Source organism: Anabrus simplex, chromosome 7 (assembly GCF_040414725.1).
Source record: "Anabrus simplex isolate iqAnaSimp1 chromosome 7, ASM4041472v1, whole genome shotgun sequence".
Taxonomy (NCBI): Eukaryota; Metazoa; Arthropoda; class Insecta; order Orthoptera; family Tettigoniidae; genus Anabrus; species Anabrus simplex.
This window is the reverse complement of record NC_090271.1, coordinates 224,334,757-224,352,567: the sequence shown is the minus strand read 5'-3', so window position 1 is coordinate 224,352,567 and position 17,811 is coordinate 224,334,757. Positions and strand designations below refer to the sequence as shown.

General features: G+C 38.6%; 1 protein-coding gene across 1 annotated transcript in view; it reads right to left on the bottom strand.

Moving 5' to 3' along the window:
* LOC136877786 (pseudouridylate synthase RPUSD2) overlaps window positions 1–17,811 on the bottom strand; it is a 546,352-nt gene that overhangs the window by 89,663 nt on the left and 438,878 nt on the right. The window contains exon 4 of the mRNA XM_067151993.2: window positions 6,792–6,879. Within this exon, the coding sequence (XP_067008094.2) occupies window positions 6,792–6,879 (88 nt within the window). The remainder of the gene's footprint in view (window positions 1–6,791; window positions 6,880–17,811) is intronic.

The window sequence follows — 17,811 nt, the reverse complement described above, 5'->3', positions numbered from 1 at the left end:
CTGTTTGTACTCGTAACAATTTTGGCACCAATGTATGATTTCTGCTTAACTGTCAAGTCGAAGCTCATAGAAACGGAACTATAATCATGCTTTCCGGTCACACTACGTGGCAAAGGGACAGACTTAATTCTGTGGAGTGCACTTGACTAGGAGCTAGCAAGTTCGAATCAAGAGGTCCACAATTTTCAACTCTGTAAATCTAAAACTTCAAAAACTAAGTGAATTATTTTATTCTTTTGAGATACGAATAATTAGTTGTCTATCAATAGTAAATGTAATGTTGCAATATCATATGATAGGGTTTTCCACGAAACCTATTCTGACTTTTACTGTGAATCAGGTTTGTTACCTCACACATTATTCCATTAAATGAATTAATTTACATCTAGTAACATTCTGTGCAATCACGACATTACAACTGTGTACAGTGTTTAGTAAATTCAACTGTGCGCCATAATCTAAGTTTGCGGTTTACAATTCAGATGTGATTGTATGTTAAGTACCAACTCCGCTTTGCATCGCAGATTTGTTTAACGGGTACAGAGTATCATAATAGTCGATCCTGTGTACTGTACTTACTCCGTGCGAGAAAACTGTGGCTAGTTATGATATCTGACTATTTTAGACACTCGCAATAGGTTAAAACAAGGGTTTATAAATAGCGGCTCGCGATGCCATATTTTTCATCCCGAGAGTGGTTTTAAAATATTTTAAGAAATGTGAAGAAAATGTACAAAAAATATATCATAGCTCGTTCAAAAATGTATTAATTTTTGTACCTTTTATAGATCCAAGTCAGAACTAATTTATTCTTTAATATTATTTCCACATATTTTAAGTATTCACTTGGTCTGAATAGATTATTTTAATTTTAAAAAGAATCCAAACTTCAGCGGAAAATAACCCTCACAAATGTCAGTGCTAGCTCTTAACCATTATACAGATGACTATGGACCCATACCAAACCTTGAACTCCATGCCATCCACACTGTGGACATTTTATGCAACGTAGCATGCATTAAATGCCAAGAAATCCTTTAATTGCCATTGGTGTAAGAAGTGGTCTCAATTCTTCGTTCTTCTCTCACCGGTACACAGTGCTTCTCTCTGTACATGGATAACATGGTCACGGAAAGTCAACGTCACACATCCACGTACGATACTGAAGAGAACACCGAACCCGTTCTCAGGACGACTTCCACTTCTTGCCAAGACGACACCTACCTGGTGCTCAGATCATTAGCAAGTGCAGGAGATCTTGCAGGGAATAACCGGATGCGCCGAACTCGACCCGTCCCTTGAATCTGGAGGAATAACCTGGGGAACAGCCCGACTTAGAATGAAGACAGTGGTACTGCACTCTACAGAATTAAGTCTGTCTCTTTGTCGCGTAGTGTGATTGTTGTCCTTTTCACCGGAAACCATGATTAGTGTCGTGCGATACCGAAAACATATTATAGCAATGGATCACCAGAGGGATGGAAAGAGCAGAATCTGTTTTGTTTACAGGACGAGAGTAAGTCACAGTGTTTTAAACAATTAAAATGATTAAACTTTCGTTTCAATGGAACTATGCATATTATTTGATACTGATACCCCTGTTCTATTTGCGGAATTTTACGAAAATCGACCTATTATTAAAGTGCGGACCGCGAACATGCCTAAGGTTTCCAATGTGGCCCTCAAGCCCTTACAAACTGGAAAACCCTAGGTTAGAACAATGAGTTTAAAAATCATGATATTAAATAATTCAGAATTGCATATTCTTAATTTTTAAACAATACTGTGTCTAAAACATTTGGTTCTCCAGATTTACCGATGATGCTGATGGTGATGCTTGTTTAAAGGGGCCTAACATCAAAGGTCATCAGCCCTCCAGATTTTCTAGGGAAGTAGCAGTGGTGATAGTGGTAGTGATTATTATTTTAAGAAGTACAACGAGAGATCCATCTAAAATGTAAAACACGAATGATTAATATCTTATTTCGACAGAATGAAAAAATACAAGTTATATTAATCCTTTATAGGGCAAAACTCTGGGGAACAAAAAAATATTACTTATTTGGTTAAATGTCATATCATTGGGAGCTACTGTTTTGGTTTCTTTTTTTTAACCAAAATCTGTGTGTGTGTGTGTGTGTGTGTGTGTGTGTGGTAGTGATTATTATTTTAAGAAGTACAACGAGAGATCCATCTAAAATGTAAAACACGAATGATTAATATCTTATTTCGACAGAATGAAAAAATACAAGTTATATTAATCCTTTATAGGGCAAAACTCTGGGGAACAAAAAAATATTACTTATTTGGTTAAATGTCATATCATTGGGAGCTACTGTTTTGGTTTCTTTTTTTTAACCAAAATCTGTGTGTGTGTGTGTGTGTGTGTTTGTTTGTTTGTTTGTTCATGAGATATGGGGTGTTAAGTAATTTTACCAGAGAGCATTTGTGATTTCTTTTTCACCGGATGTGTGCACTGGTAAATGTATTTACGACCTTGCTTATATGATAACTTTCCGCAGTGTGTAACATGAGTGAAGTTGTGGCGCCCTCTGGTAAACATATGCACCATATTCACAAGATCAACTATTCAAATGGCCGTGAAGCGCGATTCCTGTGACAAATATGTATATAACACAGAGCATTATAGGGTTTTAACTTCGACTTTCGAGTTTCCCAGGGTATGCAAGTTATGGAGGTCAGTTTGTGAGAACTCTGAACATGCGTGTATTTATGAATATGCCGGAATGAGTCAACTCCCGTTAACTTGTGCTTCAACTTAAGCTGGAATGAATCGTTTGGTAACTTGCGATAGTTTCATTCTAAGTCGGGCTGTTCCCCAGGTTATTGCTCCAGATTCAAGGGACGGGTCGAGTTCGGCGCATCCGGTTATTCCCTGCAAGATTTCCTGCACTCGCTAATGATCTGAGCAGCAGATAGGGGTCGTCTTGGCAAGAAGTGGAAGTCGTCCTGAGAACGGGTTCGGTGTTCTCTTCAGCATCGTACGTGGCAGTGTGACGTGACCATGTTATCCATGTACAGAGAGAAGGATGCAGAATTACGAGTTTTAAACAAGACAGCGTTGTCAAAAGTGGAAGTGAACAAATACGAGTTTTTTTCTGCGAGTGGTGACAATAACTTTGTGTTACGTGGATCTCATAATCATGACCGATGCAATCTACATTTAATGTATTTCCAACGGCTTCAAGAACTTCTCAATTATCATATATTACTAAACAATCGCAATGACTCAAGCTGACAAGCCCCTAAAGTAAAACATTTTAAATAATTTACAAAAATTGGATATCTTACGTGATGACATCTTACAACGTGACCCTTTAAAGAAGAAACTTGAAGGCCTACAGATTTTTCGAACACAATCTAAAATGGATACAGGCAAGACGCGAAGCGTGGATACAGGCAAGACGCGAAGCGAAGAACGGAAGAAAGCTCACTGAAAAATAATGCGGGAGCACTGGGCGTGTGTTGAAGCTCAAGACAGAAAACGGTTGAAAAAGCGTGCTCCACAGCTGGTCGAAACGAAATAATAATAATAATAATAATAATAATAATAATAATAATAATAATAATAACAACAACAATAGGTATGGCATACAGCAGTTACATGAGATAACATCAGAGACAGACCTCCAAATATCGCATGAAAAACTCATTGTTTGGAGAATGTACATCAGAATATCAGGAGATCCCCACTACAGACGAAATGTGAGATAATTTCAAATGCGTCTTCCTTAAAATATCTCGGAGAAGTCATACTACCATCTGGACTGGACAGTGAAGCCTATTTAAGAAAGAGCCACCAAACTCCAGAGTAACATGGAATCATTACAATAAAAGAGTGATATCGTGTAATGCGAAACTTCGTCACTACAGGGCAGTTACTTTGCCGGAAGCATTATGTACCTCAGAAAATACTGTAAATCTCTAGGAGGCCACTCTAAAACTGACGAAACTGGAAAGCAAGAACGAAAAATCCTTAGAAAAATACTAAGTTCCACACATGTAAATGGCACATGGATTAGAATAAAAACTACAGCAACAAATCAGTTTACCAAATCTGTAGAATGGGCAATAATAGATTGGCTAAAAAACTGTTAACTATAATTCAAAGAAGGTCAAGATCAACTAGTTGGAAGAAATTAAGCAGGATGTTCAGGAAATAACAGCCTCCGTGGTTCAGGCGGCAAAGCGCCGGCCTCTCACCGCTGGGTTCCGTGGTTCAAATCCCGGTCACTCCATGTGAGATTTGTGCTGGAAAAACGGAGGCACGATACGTTTTTCTCCGGGTACTCCGGTTTTCCCTGTCATACTTCATTCCAGAAACACTGTCCATTAACATTTCATCTATCAGTCATTTATCATTGCCCCAGAGGAGTGCGACAGGCTCCGGCAGCCGGCACATTTCCTATCCTCGCTGCTAGATGGGGGCTTCATTCATTTCATTCCTGACCCGGTCGAATGACTGGAAACAGGCTGTGGATTTTCATTTTCATTCATGAAATAAACACTACAGACGATGCCATAAAAATCGCAAAGTCTGGTTGCAAATCACAGATTCGTGGACAAAAATAAAGAGACCACTGGAAAACAGTGGACAGAAGAACGGAAAAAACACCACAGCGAATTCATGAAGAGATTTTGGGAGAAGAAGAAGAAGAAGAGGAAGCAGAGGAAGCCATCAGACCAAGTTAACAAGTTCAAACGGGCTCTTTAAATTGGGCATAACAAATAAATAAATAAATAAATAAATAAATAAATAAATCTATATATATATAAAATAAGAATTTTGTCAGTACATTGCTCAGAATTTGAAAATAATGGTATTTCTGTATCGGTCATGTCCATAGTAACAAGAAAATGCACTTTTTACTTTTCCGTAATTTCTGTCTGTCTGTCTGTCTGTATGTATGTATGTACACGCATCACGAGAAAACGGTTGAAGAGAATTTAATGAAAATCGGTATGTGAAGTCGGGGGATGAGCCTCTACAATCTAGGCTATAAATCATTTTACTCATGCTGAGTGAAATGGTAGTTTAGGGGAAGGCCTAAAATTGAATTCTCAACTATTTATGTTATTAGTGGTCTAATGAAAATCGGTATGTTAAGTCGGGGGATAAGCCTCTACAATCTGGGCTATAAATCATTTTACGCACGCTGAGTGAAATGGTAGTTTAGGGGAAGGCCTAAGATTTGATTCTCAAATATTGTTGTTATTAGTAGTCCTATCTTGATGAAAATCGGTATGCAAAGTCAGGAAATAAGTCGCTATAGTCTAGGCTGTAAATTATTTTATTCACGCTGAGTGAAATGGTAGTTTAGCGGAAGGCCTAAAATATAATTCTCAAATATTTCTTATTAGAGGTGTAATCGATGAATGCTACATAACTAAGGTTACATAGTATTATATTTCCTATTATTCATGTCTTATACATTGTTACCGTACTGGCTACGATCACAAAGATATTCATGAATTTGGATTTTTGTTAATAAGTCCATATCAGCGCCGAGTAACGAGAAACTGGGTAAACAGTATTTAATGAAAATCAGTATGTAAAGTCGGAGAATAAGAAACTACAGTTTATGGTATAAAATATTTTACAAATCACAGAGTCGAAAGAAAACAAAATAATATCGAAAGCTCATAACATTGATCAACAATAATATTACATTGACCATTGTTTGTCGTGATGTGCTTTGTGTCTTCTGTTGCCCCTCATCTCCGGTAGATAGAATTACTGCTGCGTACAGAGTATTTTTTATTTGATCTACGTCGCACTGGCATAGATAGGTTTTATGGCGACGATGGGATAGGAAAGGGCTAGGAGTGCCTTAGGCCTTAATTAAGGTACAGGCCCAGCATTTAACTGGTGTGAAAGTGGGAAACCACGGAATACCATCTTCAGCGCTGCCGACAATGGGGTTCGAATTCACTATCTCTCGGATGCAAGCTCACAGCTGCGCACCGCTAACCACACGGTCAACTCGCCCAGTCGTACAGAGTGTAACAGCCTGTCTGAATATTGATGGGAAGTAGCTGGGGAGTCAGATAACTTTCGTCTTTAGCATGCCATTCCCCTGGTTTATAAATTTTCTGATACTACTGGTACGTAACACACTGGATCATCATAGCATTCGGGCTATTCAATCCCTACTCTGAGGCACTGATTGGAATGAACAGTGTGCATATTTAGCGGAATAATGGCAGATGAGCGTTCATGGCAATCTGCGGCCTGGTCATCCCAGCTCTGGAACTTTGGACTATTAGATTGGCACCGCAATCTAACCACAGCACTGTTCGTTACAAGTGATAAAACGTGCGGCTTTCCATTTGATCGAGTATTTTATATGATAGGATTGCTTTTAATCGCTACATTCATACTTACATTTTTGTAATGACCTATGTTGATTTTAGGTTAGGAAAACCACAAAGTCAGTCTTTCTGAGAATCCCGTAGCGAAGCACGGGTACATCAGCTAATAAATAAATTAATTAAATAAATAAATAAATAAATAAATAAATAAATAAATAAATAAATAAATAAATAAATAAATAAATAAATAAATAAATAAATACATAAATAAATAAATACATAAATAAATAAATAAATAAATAAAATAATAATAGTAATCATCATCAAAGTCTGACTGAATATTATTAAGTTTGTATCGAGACAATATCATTAGTCTTTATTAACAGTAATAAGCTCTGCTATATTCTATTAATATTTAGGAAATACTGTAACCAGGAGTTGCAGTGTACATTACATACCATTTTCTATGTAGTATGAGGTTTCATTGTAGCGGTCGTCCGTAAAGCCGGGCCTCTTCGCCTTCAGTGCCTTGGTCTCAAGCTTAGCCTGAAACAGATGAAATAGCCAATTAAAATCTAGCGAGACAAGTCTTTATTTTGTTACATCTTTTCCGGCTGGAGTAATATAGCTCTTGACTCAGTCAGAATCCCTTTGCTAAATACCCTGGCTTCAAACCACTGAAGTATTTTAAGAGTAACTGAGTCCTTCATCTTAAGATAAGCCTGAAAACAAATACAAGACAAGTAAAACCAAACACACTAAAAGGAGCTATTCAAATTGATAAATGAAGATCTTGTAGACGGAGCATAGTAAGAGATACAGTTTTGTTCATATTTTTCGTAAGCCTGATGATTTGGTCCAGCCCGTAAACATAATTACCTATCAGTCTTGCCCTCTCTAACTCCAGTAGCGTCCATCGTCTGTCTTCATCCAGGGGCTGCTCGATGACGACACGTGCCACGTCGGCCCGCACACTCACAGGTCGTCCCGAACGTTGATCATCACTAGTTGACACACGTCCTTGCTGAAACTTTCCTACCCACCATGGCACTGTACGGTATGGTAGGGCATTATTCCCAAGGCCTTCCACTAATTCACTGTGACATTCCATCGCATTACTCCCTCGGAGAGCGGCTATTTTGATGTAAGCGCGCTGCTCAACACGGGTTTCTTCCATCTCGCACGACACTCACCAACTGACCGATTTCACAGCCCTCGCTGCGCTACTACCAACTATCACAGAGCCATCTGTTATTCTGCATGCACACTATGCCTGCAGAACTTCCACACGACACATCTACGTTTGTGATCCGTTCACATATCTACAAGAAAAATAATAGTTACCATGACTTTTGCCCGAATCCTCGTAATCGAAGAGCTACATACTATTCGTGACATATAAGGAAGATATTTAGAAATTAAGATTGGATAAGGCGTGTTTTCGAACTCAACATTGGATAAGAAGGGTTTTGGAACTGTCATCGTAATAAGGGCAGAGTTTGCAAACGTAGCTAAAAATTTATAATGATAATTTTGTCATTAATTGATATTATCATCGACATTATTTTATTATTTATGCTCTTTGAAATCATTAAAATATTTTAATCGTATTATATAAAAATATAGAAGGATATGAATGTCAGTGATTAAACTCAATATCAATAAACTGACACGAAATTATCGGGAATAGTACAGCCAACAATTTCAGAGAACATACCGTGAACCTGTAAGTTCATAAACATAGTACTAATGCTTACTTCATAGAGTATTATTTGAGATACGTACCCGTTACGGTGTCCCATGTTTGGATAAGGCGGGTTTTGGAAACGTCACCTGAATTTGTGTTATATTTTCATCGGGGCAAAGCGGGTTTAGGAACAGTTTTCTTGTTGAAAAAGAAGCTAAATCATATGAGTTATAGAGATAAGCTAAGAAATCAATTTTCATAAAAAACGGATAAGGCGGATTTTGGAACCGTGCGCCTCAGTCATTTCACAAACGTGTCTAATATAATCAGAAAGAATGCTTTCCCAAAGCTTACATGTGACACACGTCAAGCTGACCGGCCTGTAATCATCCGCTTTATGTCTATCACGCTTTCCTTTGTTCACTGGAGCTACTAGAGTAACTCTGCATTCATTCGGCATAGTTCCCTCTTTCAAACAGTAATAAGTAACGGTACTTCAGATATGGTGCTATATTCCTACTATTGCATTTAGTATATCCCCAGAAATCTTATCAATCCCAGCTGCTTTCCTAGCTTTCAATTTTGTATCTTTTTGGTAAATACCTTTACTATCACAGGACAATTTCAGGCTCACCAATATTAGTCACTTCCTTTACCTGAAAATTATCTTTATATCCAACCTATCTTGACATACTACTAACTAACTTCTTCTACCTTCCGTAAATCTTCACATATACACTATCTACAGTCATTTATTCCAGGAATGTCGTTCCTGGAGCCCGTTTCTGCCCTAAGTACCTGTACATCCTCTTCCAGTTTTCGCTAAAACTCATATGACTACCAAAAATGCTTGCCATAATGTTATCCTTAGCTAAATTCTATTTCCGGGTAAGTTCCTTCAATTTTTCCTTACTTCGACAAACTTTCCTAACTCTTTAAGTTACACCACCAGGCGAATTGACCGTGCGGTTAGGGGCGCGCAGCTGTGCGCTTGCATCCGGGAGATAGTGGATTCGAACCCCACTGTCGGCAGACCTGAAGATGGTTCTCCGTGGTTTACCATTTTTACACCAAGCAAATGCTGGGGATGTACCTTAAGACCACGGCCGCTTCCCTCCCACTCCTTGGCCTCTCCTAACCCATCGTCGTCATAAGACCTATCTGTATCGGTGCGACGTAAAGCAAATTCTAAAAAAATAAAAACATAACAAATAAATTGATTAATTACACCAAACACTTTATATTGAAAATGAGATTTTTGACAACATGAACAGAATTTCACGCTGTGCAAACCTGTTTTACTAACACATACATTATATGAATATATCAAAATATTAGCGTTTTAATACTTACTGTATGTATCGTTTATAATGGAAACTGAAATATTATGTAGTATGAAATCTTGGTCAGTTATACATAAACGTACATAATATTAATATAATATTTTATTAGCACAGACGAGGAAACTGTTGGATTCCTATTCGAATCACTCATGTTATCATACTGTGGATAGCCTACGTAACAACGGCAAGCAGGTAGCGATGTTCTGATATCTGCATTGCTCATCCTACAAAGTTTCATTGCTAGCGATGTCTTCGATACACCACGTTCCATTCAAAACTGCAGTAACAGATTAGGCCTACTAATTTGAGTAGTTTACGACAGAATGACTATTACCGTAAAGTTTATGATGCCGTAATTGATAATCCTACCAGATTTCATCGCAATACATCTTTTCGAACATTAAGAGATCCCTTGTAAGAGATCATAAAGTACGAAACAGTTTTCCGTGGAGTTTGAGCTGTGAGGTTATGAGGAGAATTTTCACGTCAATAAGTACCTAAGAGACCATTAAAACTAGATTTATGAGACAAGGTTTCAAGGATTTCACAGAAAGCCCAGAGTAATATGAGGACATACACTTAAATGTATCTCAACAACATACGTTGTGTCTACGAGCAGCGAATCTCTTGTAATATAATACTTTCAACTAATGCTCCAGAGTGTTCACTGCCACGAAGTCTCCCCCCACCCTGCCTTTGAATTTTATGTTCGCCTTGGGTCCAGCGCGGCACTCCATAATCTACCATCTCGGTTTCTGCCACTTTCACTTTATCAATGATATTAGATCATCCGGTAACTTGTTATATCTTATTCGTCCCTTCTGTGTATCTCTCCTTTACGCTCTGCTTGTAAGACACATAACAACTGAAGTGAAAAACACAGGATCTAACATTACTGAATGAAATTAGCGGAATGGTGGACATATTCCACTCATCAGCTAGTGAAATTCCTAGACATTTTATATACGCCTCATAGGTAATGTCTTCCTGGTCTGTTGTTCTGTGGATTTCCTAACTGAAAGTTATATTTCCCTCTTTTATCTGTTAGCCATTTGAAATGTGGGGTCCTAAACGTATTTCTGTCTTCATATTCACATGTTTCACATGAGTTTTGCAAATACTGTATGCACAGGGTCATCGAAAAAAGAATAACCATATGTTTTTAAAATGCTTCTTCTTCTTCTTCTTATCGTGCCATATCCGGTCCTCAGACGTTGGCAATCACCCTGGAGAAAGCTGTCCTTTCTTTAGCTAACTTGAAGAGTTGTTCGGTGTTGTTGATGTAAATCCAGTCTTTGATGTTTTGGAGCCATGACCAGCTCCTCGCTTGCCTTCTCTCTTTCCTTGTAATATGAGGTGTACTTTCTACCTCGCAAAATCGGCCTAAATGCGCTGTTTTCCTGGCGCTGATGATGCTTGCCAGTTCACGCTCAACTCTATCTCTCCTTAACACTTCATTATTGGTTACAAAATCTGTCCAGGCCATTCTGAGCATTCTCCTATGTAACCGCATTTCAAAGGCCTCTAATCTGTTCATACAAGAAGTTTTAACCATCTAGGTCTCTACTTCATGAAGCAGTGTTAACCAGACGTAACATCTCAACAGCTTTTGCCTGAATATGAAGTTTAGATTACTATCACAAAATAATGATCTCCTCTTCTGGAAAGATAACCTGGAAATCTCAATACGACGTCTGATCTGTTTTTCATGGTCCAGGTTGTCTGTTATGGTGCTCCTAAGGTATGTAAACTGACTTACCCGTTCAATGTTTTTATTATTTAATGAAATGGAGACACCTTCATGGTTGCTTCTGCTACATAGCATGAACTTGGTTTTTGTGGTATTGATGTCTAGACCAAATCTTAATCCACTGAAATTAATTCTACTGAGAACACCTTGAAGACCTTCAATAGTGTCGCATATAATTACGGTCATCTGCGTATCTAATATTGTTTATGATGACTCCATTTACTTTCACACCTAGCTCAGTATTATGCAAGGCTTCTTTGAATAGGTTGAATTGGAGCGGTGAAAGAATGCAACCTTGGCGTACTCCTCTTTTGATACTTATCTCTGAAGTTCTTGTTCGTCCAATCTTGACTGTGACTCGCTGGTTCCAGCAAAGATTTTATGATGCGAATATCTTTTATGTCTAAAAAAATGCTTCCCCAAGTAGGATATACATATTGAGGGGATTGTGGTTGAAGAGGAATGAAGGGATTTTTTTTTTTTTGAAAACGCTGCTAGTAATAATTGCCTAACCTTGACCAGGTGATGTAACCCTCTCTATGAATAGATCGTCTGCACGTGTGCTATGTAGCCAGGCCAGTACGGCGTAGACCACCCAACAGAAAGCTCAGTGCGTCCTTTGTTTCGCGGAATTCAAATCAAATGTGCTTATTCAACGTAACTTTGTTTTTGCTCACATACAGCAAATCGAACAAGAAAACCGCTGTCCCTGTTATTTTCATGCAAGATGGGGCACCACCGCATTTCAAAGCAAATGTACGCAACGCACTGAATCCTCAGTTTCCGAATGGTTGTACTGGTAGAGGTCGCCCTATTCCCCGGCCGCCTATACGTCCCCGATTTCACTCCAATGAACTTCTTCTTCTGTGGAGTCATTAAGAACACTGTTTATGGTGAGAACATACGTAACTTAGTGCATCTCGCACAAAGGATCACTGCTGTCACCGCAACTGCCATTCCAGACATGCTCCAGTGTAAGAAGCAACAAAATGATTATTGATTCCATGTCTGCCATACGTGACACATACAGAAAATTAGTAGGGTATGTAAAATTATCTCCCATGTTTCCTTTTCAATTTAAGACTACAATCGCCTCAATATAATTATCCTACTTGAAACAGCAATTTTAAAAATGGGCATTCTTTTTCGATGACCCTGTATATATCGTATATCACTGTCTTAGATTATTATCTAAGGGGAGCTGGAGTCAGAGGATGGAGGACGAAAGCAGTGGATCGGGACACCTGGAGGCATGTTGTTGAGTCGGTCAAGGCTGGAACTCGGCTGTAGTAGAACCAAATAAGATTATTATTATTATTATTATTATTATTATTATTATTATTATTATTATTATTATAATATATCGTTTCGGTCACTTAGGATCACGGTTACCGAGAGAGTTGGCCGTGCGGTTAAGGCGCGGCTGTGAGCTTGCATCCAGGAGATAGGGGGTTCGAATCCCGCTGTCGGCAGCCCTGAAGATGGTTTTCCGTGGTTTCCCATTTTCACACCAGGTAAATGCTGGGGCTGTACCTTAATTAAGGCAACGGCAGCTTCCTAGCCATTTCTAGGCCTTTCCTATCCCATCGTCGCCATAAGACCTGTCTGTGTCGGTGCGACGTAAAGCAACTAGCAAAAAAAAAAAAAAATCGCGGTTAACACTTGCCACCCTCATCTTAGTGGAGAATGCAGTTCTTTGCTCTTCAGACCATTTTGCCTCAGTTTTCTCGTTCTTTCCAAAAGATCCTTTATTCCATGAATCCAGGTCCTCAAGGTACTTCTTTCTTGAACCAGCGTCTCAGAGGCACCGGTCAGCAGATCCTCTTTCACTGCAGTTACCCATGGAGTGGTACATTTCCAAGTCATGAGAAGATCAATAATTTTTATTTTAAATCTTCTCTACGTCGCACCGACACAGATATGTCTTATGGCGACGATGGGATAGGAAAGGGCTAGGAGTGGGAAAGAAGCGACCGCTGTCTTAATTAACGTACGTGATCCAAACCGCAAGGCCACTTGCTCGGTATTAATATTATTATTAATAATATCGAAGATCACTGATTGGTACAGCTGGTCAACAACGTGGTTCAGAGGATGAAAATGGCAGAACAGTACCAGATAGGCTGTATGAACTAGTGTAAGGCATGTAGTTACTACCTGGACTTAGTGAAGGTCGAATAATGAAGAACGCACCGTCAAAGAGTGAGTGTGAAGTGACTGATAAACTAGATATAGCACTACAACAACTAACAACTTAAACTTGGTTCATCTCTTTCCTCGTTCCTTCTACTAAACAGAGAGGCTGTTTCATATCCTTATGATGAAGAGTGCACTCAAATGTCTTTATGTATTTCATGATGCAGCCAATTCCATTGATCCTGATTACACACTCAGCGAACAAATATGCTTTGCTGATGGAACGCGAGTGCTCTAGGCCTTCAGCATCAACTTACGGCCGTCTATCGATCTCGACAAGAGCCCAGGCGGGCACTGCGATCGTCCTTAACTATTGTGTATATTGGGACTGTTACTTGGAAGATCACTCGACCTAAAGAACGTGAGTAGTGTCCTCAAGCTTGTCCTGACCCCATAAAGACTTTCATGGGTGCTAAACAAGACCACTCTGTTTTCGTTGTCGTTTCATTTGCCGCTCTTCCGTACAGACTTAATATAACCATAATATATTAAAATTATATAATAATTACTATTATATAATATATTAATATAATTATTTCAAAAATAATTTCTTTCGCTATGATATTTCATCAAGAACCCAAATATTAAAAAGAAATTCTATGTTCGGAAAAATATAACATGGTCGCTAGCTTCTTAAAAAGTTGACTTGAGTTCAAATACCGGCCAAGGTCATCTTCAGTCTCCAGTTTCAATTTTGCGAGGTAAAGTGCCTACCCGATGTTTTGGGCTGTATGTTAACCAATTCTGTCCCAATATCCATTATAACATACAAAGCTTTCTTCTTTTTTTTCTGATAATTCATCAACATACATCTCTTGAAATTGTGACCGTAACGTGTTCATAATTCCATAGCTTATGCTTTTCGCAACATACTGCCATCTCTCACGACTTAGTATGAGACCCGGAATGCCCTATCCCTTCGATGCTGAATTATCAATGTTTGATGTACCTTTTCTCAAAAAGTATCCACGACAGACGTATGAAATGGTTGTGTGTTTAGGATACCTACCTTGCCTAGCTACTGAAGCGTATAAAATTAAAATTGTGCCTCAGGTTTAATAAATATGTATTTCTTTAAAGTGTCAAAATAATATATACAGTTTGCTGAACATAATTTTCATTAAGGTGACTAAAAATTTGAAATCAAGCAATTAGTGACCTTTAGCACACGTCCACTTGAAAAAACAAACGGTGAAAGTTTCAAGCTCCTACATGTAGTAGAAGCTGACAAAAGGCGCATTAAGCAATTAAAAAAAGTAAATTTACGGGAAAATAGTCTCCAAAGTCAGAATGTCAAAATATCTTCCCCATAACTTGGGTCATCCGCCCCGTCTTCAAACTGGTCCAGAAGTTTTCTTTTGGCAGCTGTGCCGTGTCCTGGCTTCCTTGGTTAAATTCTGGAACTTTCGGTCAGCATCTCAATTCTTTGTCGCATCGAAGCAAGGTGTCAACAGTTCGACACCCGATACCCAATCCTAGCTTTTCCAAAACCTTACATTTTATTACATTTCCTTTAATGAATGTTGCCACTGCATCTAATATTACGAAGTGTAGGGTATAGCAACAAACACTTTGGGAATCCAACTCCCGATAACACTGTTTGTACTCTAGTTTGGATTTTCTGTCCGTCCGGGAGTGCTAAGTACGGCACCTATAACCTGACTTTATTGTTTCCATCACAGCCAGAGGTAGACTGTGTGAATTTTGTACTTTTTTCCAGGTCTCAAACCAGCGACTTCATGACAGAAGTGCCTGGAGATCATTAGTTCATCGCGGCACACTACTTTCTGAAGAAAGGTGAATAGCAAGCGATAAGAGGCAACGAAGGAAGGAAAAAAAGAACGAAATAGAACAATGGCTGTTCCACCTGGGTCTATCTGCCATCTTTGCGGCAAATTCTGTGCCTCCCGTATTGGACTGTTCAGTCACCTACGGACTCACAGATGAAGAGGAGTTTTATTTGAAAGACCAACCCACTCGTTTTCGAGTATTTGTTATTGTATTGTAATGTACTGCTATATATGAAATACTCGCACTGAAACCTTAGAGATAACTCCGTCGACCATGATGGCAAACAGATGACTACTTTTCATGATTGAACTATTTTAAATATGTTTTAAAATACTTCCAGTTATCATACAAAAGTGATTTATATATCATTTTAAAGCCGGGATTCAAAATTTGATTTTAGATTAAAAATAAAAAATTAAAATTAAAAATAAGAAGACTGATTTTGTGATTCATTCCAGGTCACCTGAGGCAGCTGGCAAGTATGGATGAAAATGCACCGAATAACGCAGTCAATCTTTTCGACTTATATTGTTATAGGAAAGTGCTCATATCTGAAATAATTTATCTTCTGTACATTTAGTTACAAGTAGTTTATGTCAATCACACCATTAGGAGTACCTAACGAGCATACGCCATTATGCGCAACTTCAAATTGTTTGCATGTCTACTATCGATGTCACTATATACTAACCTTACCTAATCGTACACAATTTTATGTCACTCAGTAGCCTATATACAAATCCTGTATATTGAGATTCAATTCTCCCATGTCTCTTGTGAATAACAGCAGTTATAAGTATACACTGTCTATCCTATCTATTTTGTAGGAGTCTAGAACATTTTCAGACTCCCCCTTTTCTGGAGAGAAATAAAAGGAACAAATTCTGAATCTTCTCAGTAACGTCCACTCGAAAAATGTGTCCTGCACGTTTTATAAAATCATGAAGATCACGTCACTCTCACATAGGACGAAAATTAAAAGCAGGTTCTTCCTTTCTTTATCTTGTAGATGATATTGTTTGATCCTTCTCCATGACGCTCGCATCCCTTTCACCTCTCATTAGTGCTAGCATAAACCGATTTAGCTTAATGAAAACAGTGGAATCTTATCTCTCCAAGCAGGGTGGAATAATGATGTCGACTTGACATTCCTTCTCAGCTTGCGTTTGCTTAGCAATATAGCTTCCTGCGATCCTAATCAGAGATAACATGAAAACTGTTCAGATAAAGGTGACAGATGAGTTGGTTTTTAAGGGACTTAACATATTTCTAAGAAACAAAGATGTAGTACGTCACTTTAAATCCAACGCAGAAATCTATAAAGAAATCCCCAAAATCACAGATACAACGCGCATGCGAAGAATACAATTCCTGGAACACCCAGAAAGAATGGGCTCAAAGAATCAAACAAAATCTGCATAGGCCTATTATTCCTGAAAAACTACTGGAACGAATTGGTACAAGCTAACAGAAAAGACTTTGAAGAATTAGGATTGCCCAATCTACAGGATCAGATTCAATCAGCAAAATCACACAAACACGGAAGACGAGAGAAATACCACATGACATACATGGTCAGAGCGACGGAAACAAATCCCACTCGTTGCGTATGAAAGAATACTGAGCTAAAAGGAAAGCTAATTATTATTATTATTATTATTATTATTATTATTATTATTATTATTCCGAGGTATCTGTGGAACAGCAGAGGTGAAAGAAGGTGCGGGCTGGAATAGGTCTCAACTACCAAATTAAAGTTAATTTAAAACTTTAACAAAGGTTATATTTTCTTTTCAAAATTAACAAATGACAACAAATAACAAAAGTGTAACAGGTACCAAGTAGCAAATCAACAAATTAAGAAATTATAGATTACAGTTTTTACAAGTTTTGGGGCTTCGAGCCCCGTTTTACATTCCTTGAGCCCTCAGCTCACAACCAAAGGGCAGAAAACCCCTTCATACCAAGGAGCAATTGCCCCTAATTAGAATGTCAAGCCTCCTAGAGGCACGCAGAGATCAAATTTGGAAAAAGCAGTCCCGCTCTCAAGTTTACAAGCCTATCAAAGGCCACAACAAATTTCACTCCTAACTGCCCTCAAGGCACATATACAGTGAAACAGGGGTATCTTGTACCCAACCTACAGGGCCTTCACATGAAGAAAAGAAAACTTTGGGTTAATTAAATGGCCCAAAAAACCAAATTGACTGAAGGCATAGCTTGCACTCCTACATGAAACTTCCTAAAACCTAGGTGGCACTCGGCCAGTTATACAGGGGCTAATCCCATACTAGGGAGGTGACTTGTAGAAGAATAATTTATTAAAGAAGAGAAGAAAATCGGTTATGAAAACGTAGTCACCTCAAAACAACATGAGTGGGAGCTCGAGAGGGTGAAGCACTCTCTATCCCAAATTGCGGTTAATTTACATGAATATAGTAAGGTTTACATTGAAAAGGATTCGAACCTTCCCCCGCGGGTTAAAACTGCTGAGCTAGCAAGAAATAACGTTCTTAAACGGCCATTACCTTGTTGATGAACTGCTGCCCGAAGAAAGAGGCGCTTCCCGCCCCCTGCTACATAATCACACACTAAGCAAGTTGTCGATGAAGTGGCACAGAGACAAGAAAATCAACAGTTTATATACCCTCGTGGAACATTCGAGACCTTTCATGAATGAGTAGACACACCCCCTCAATTTTATTGGGTCG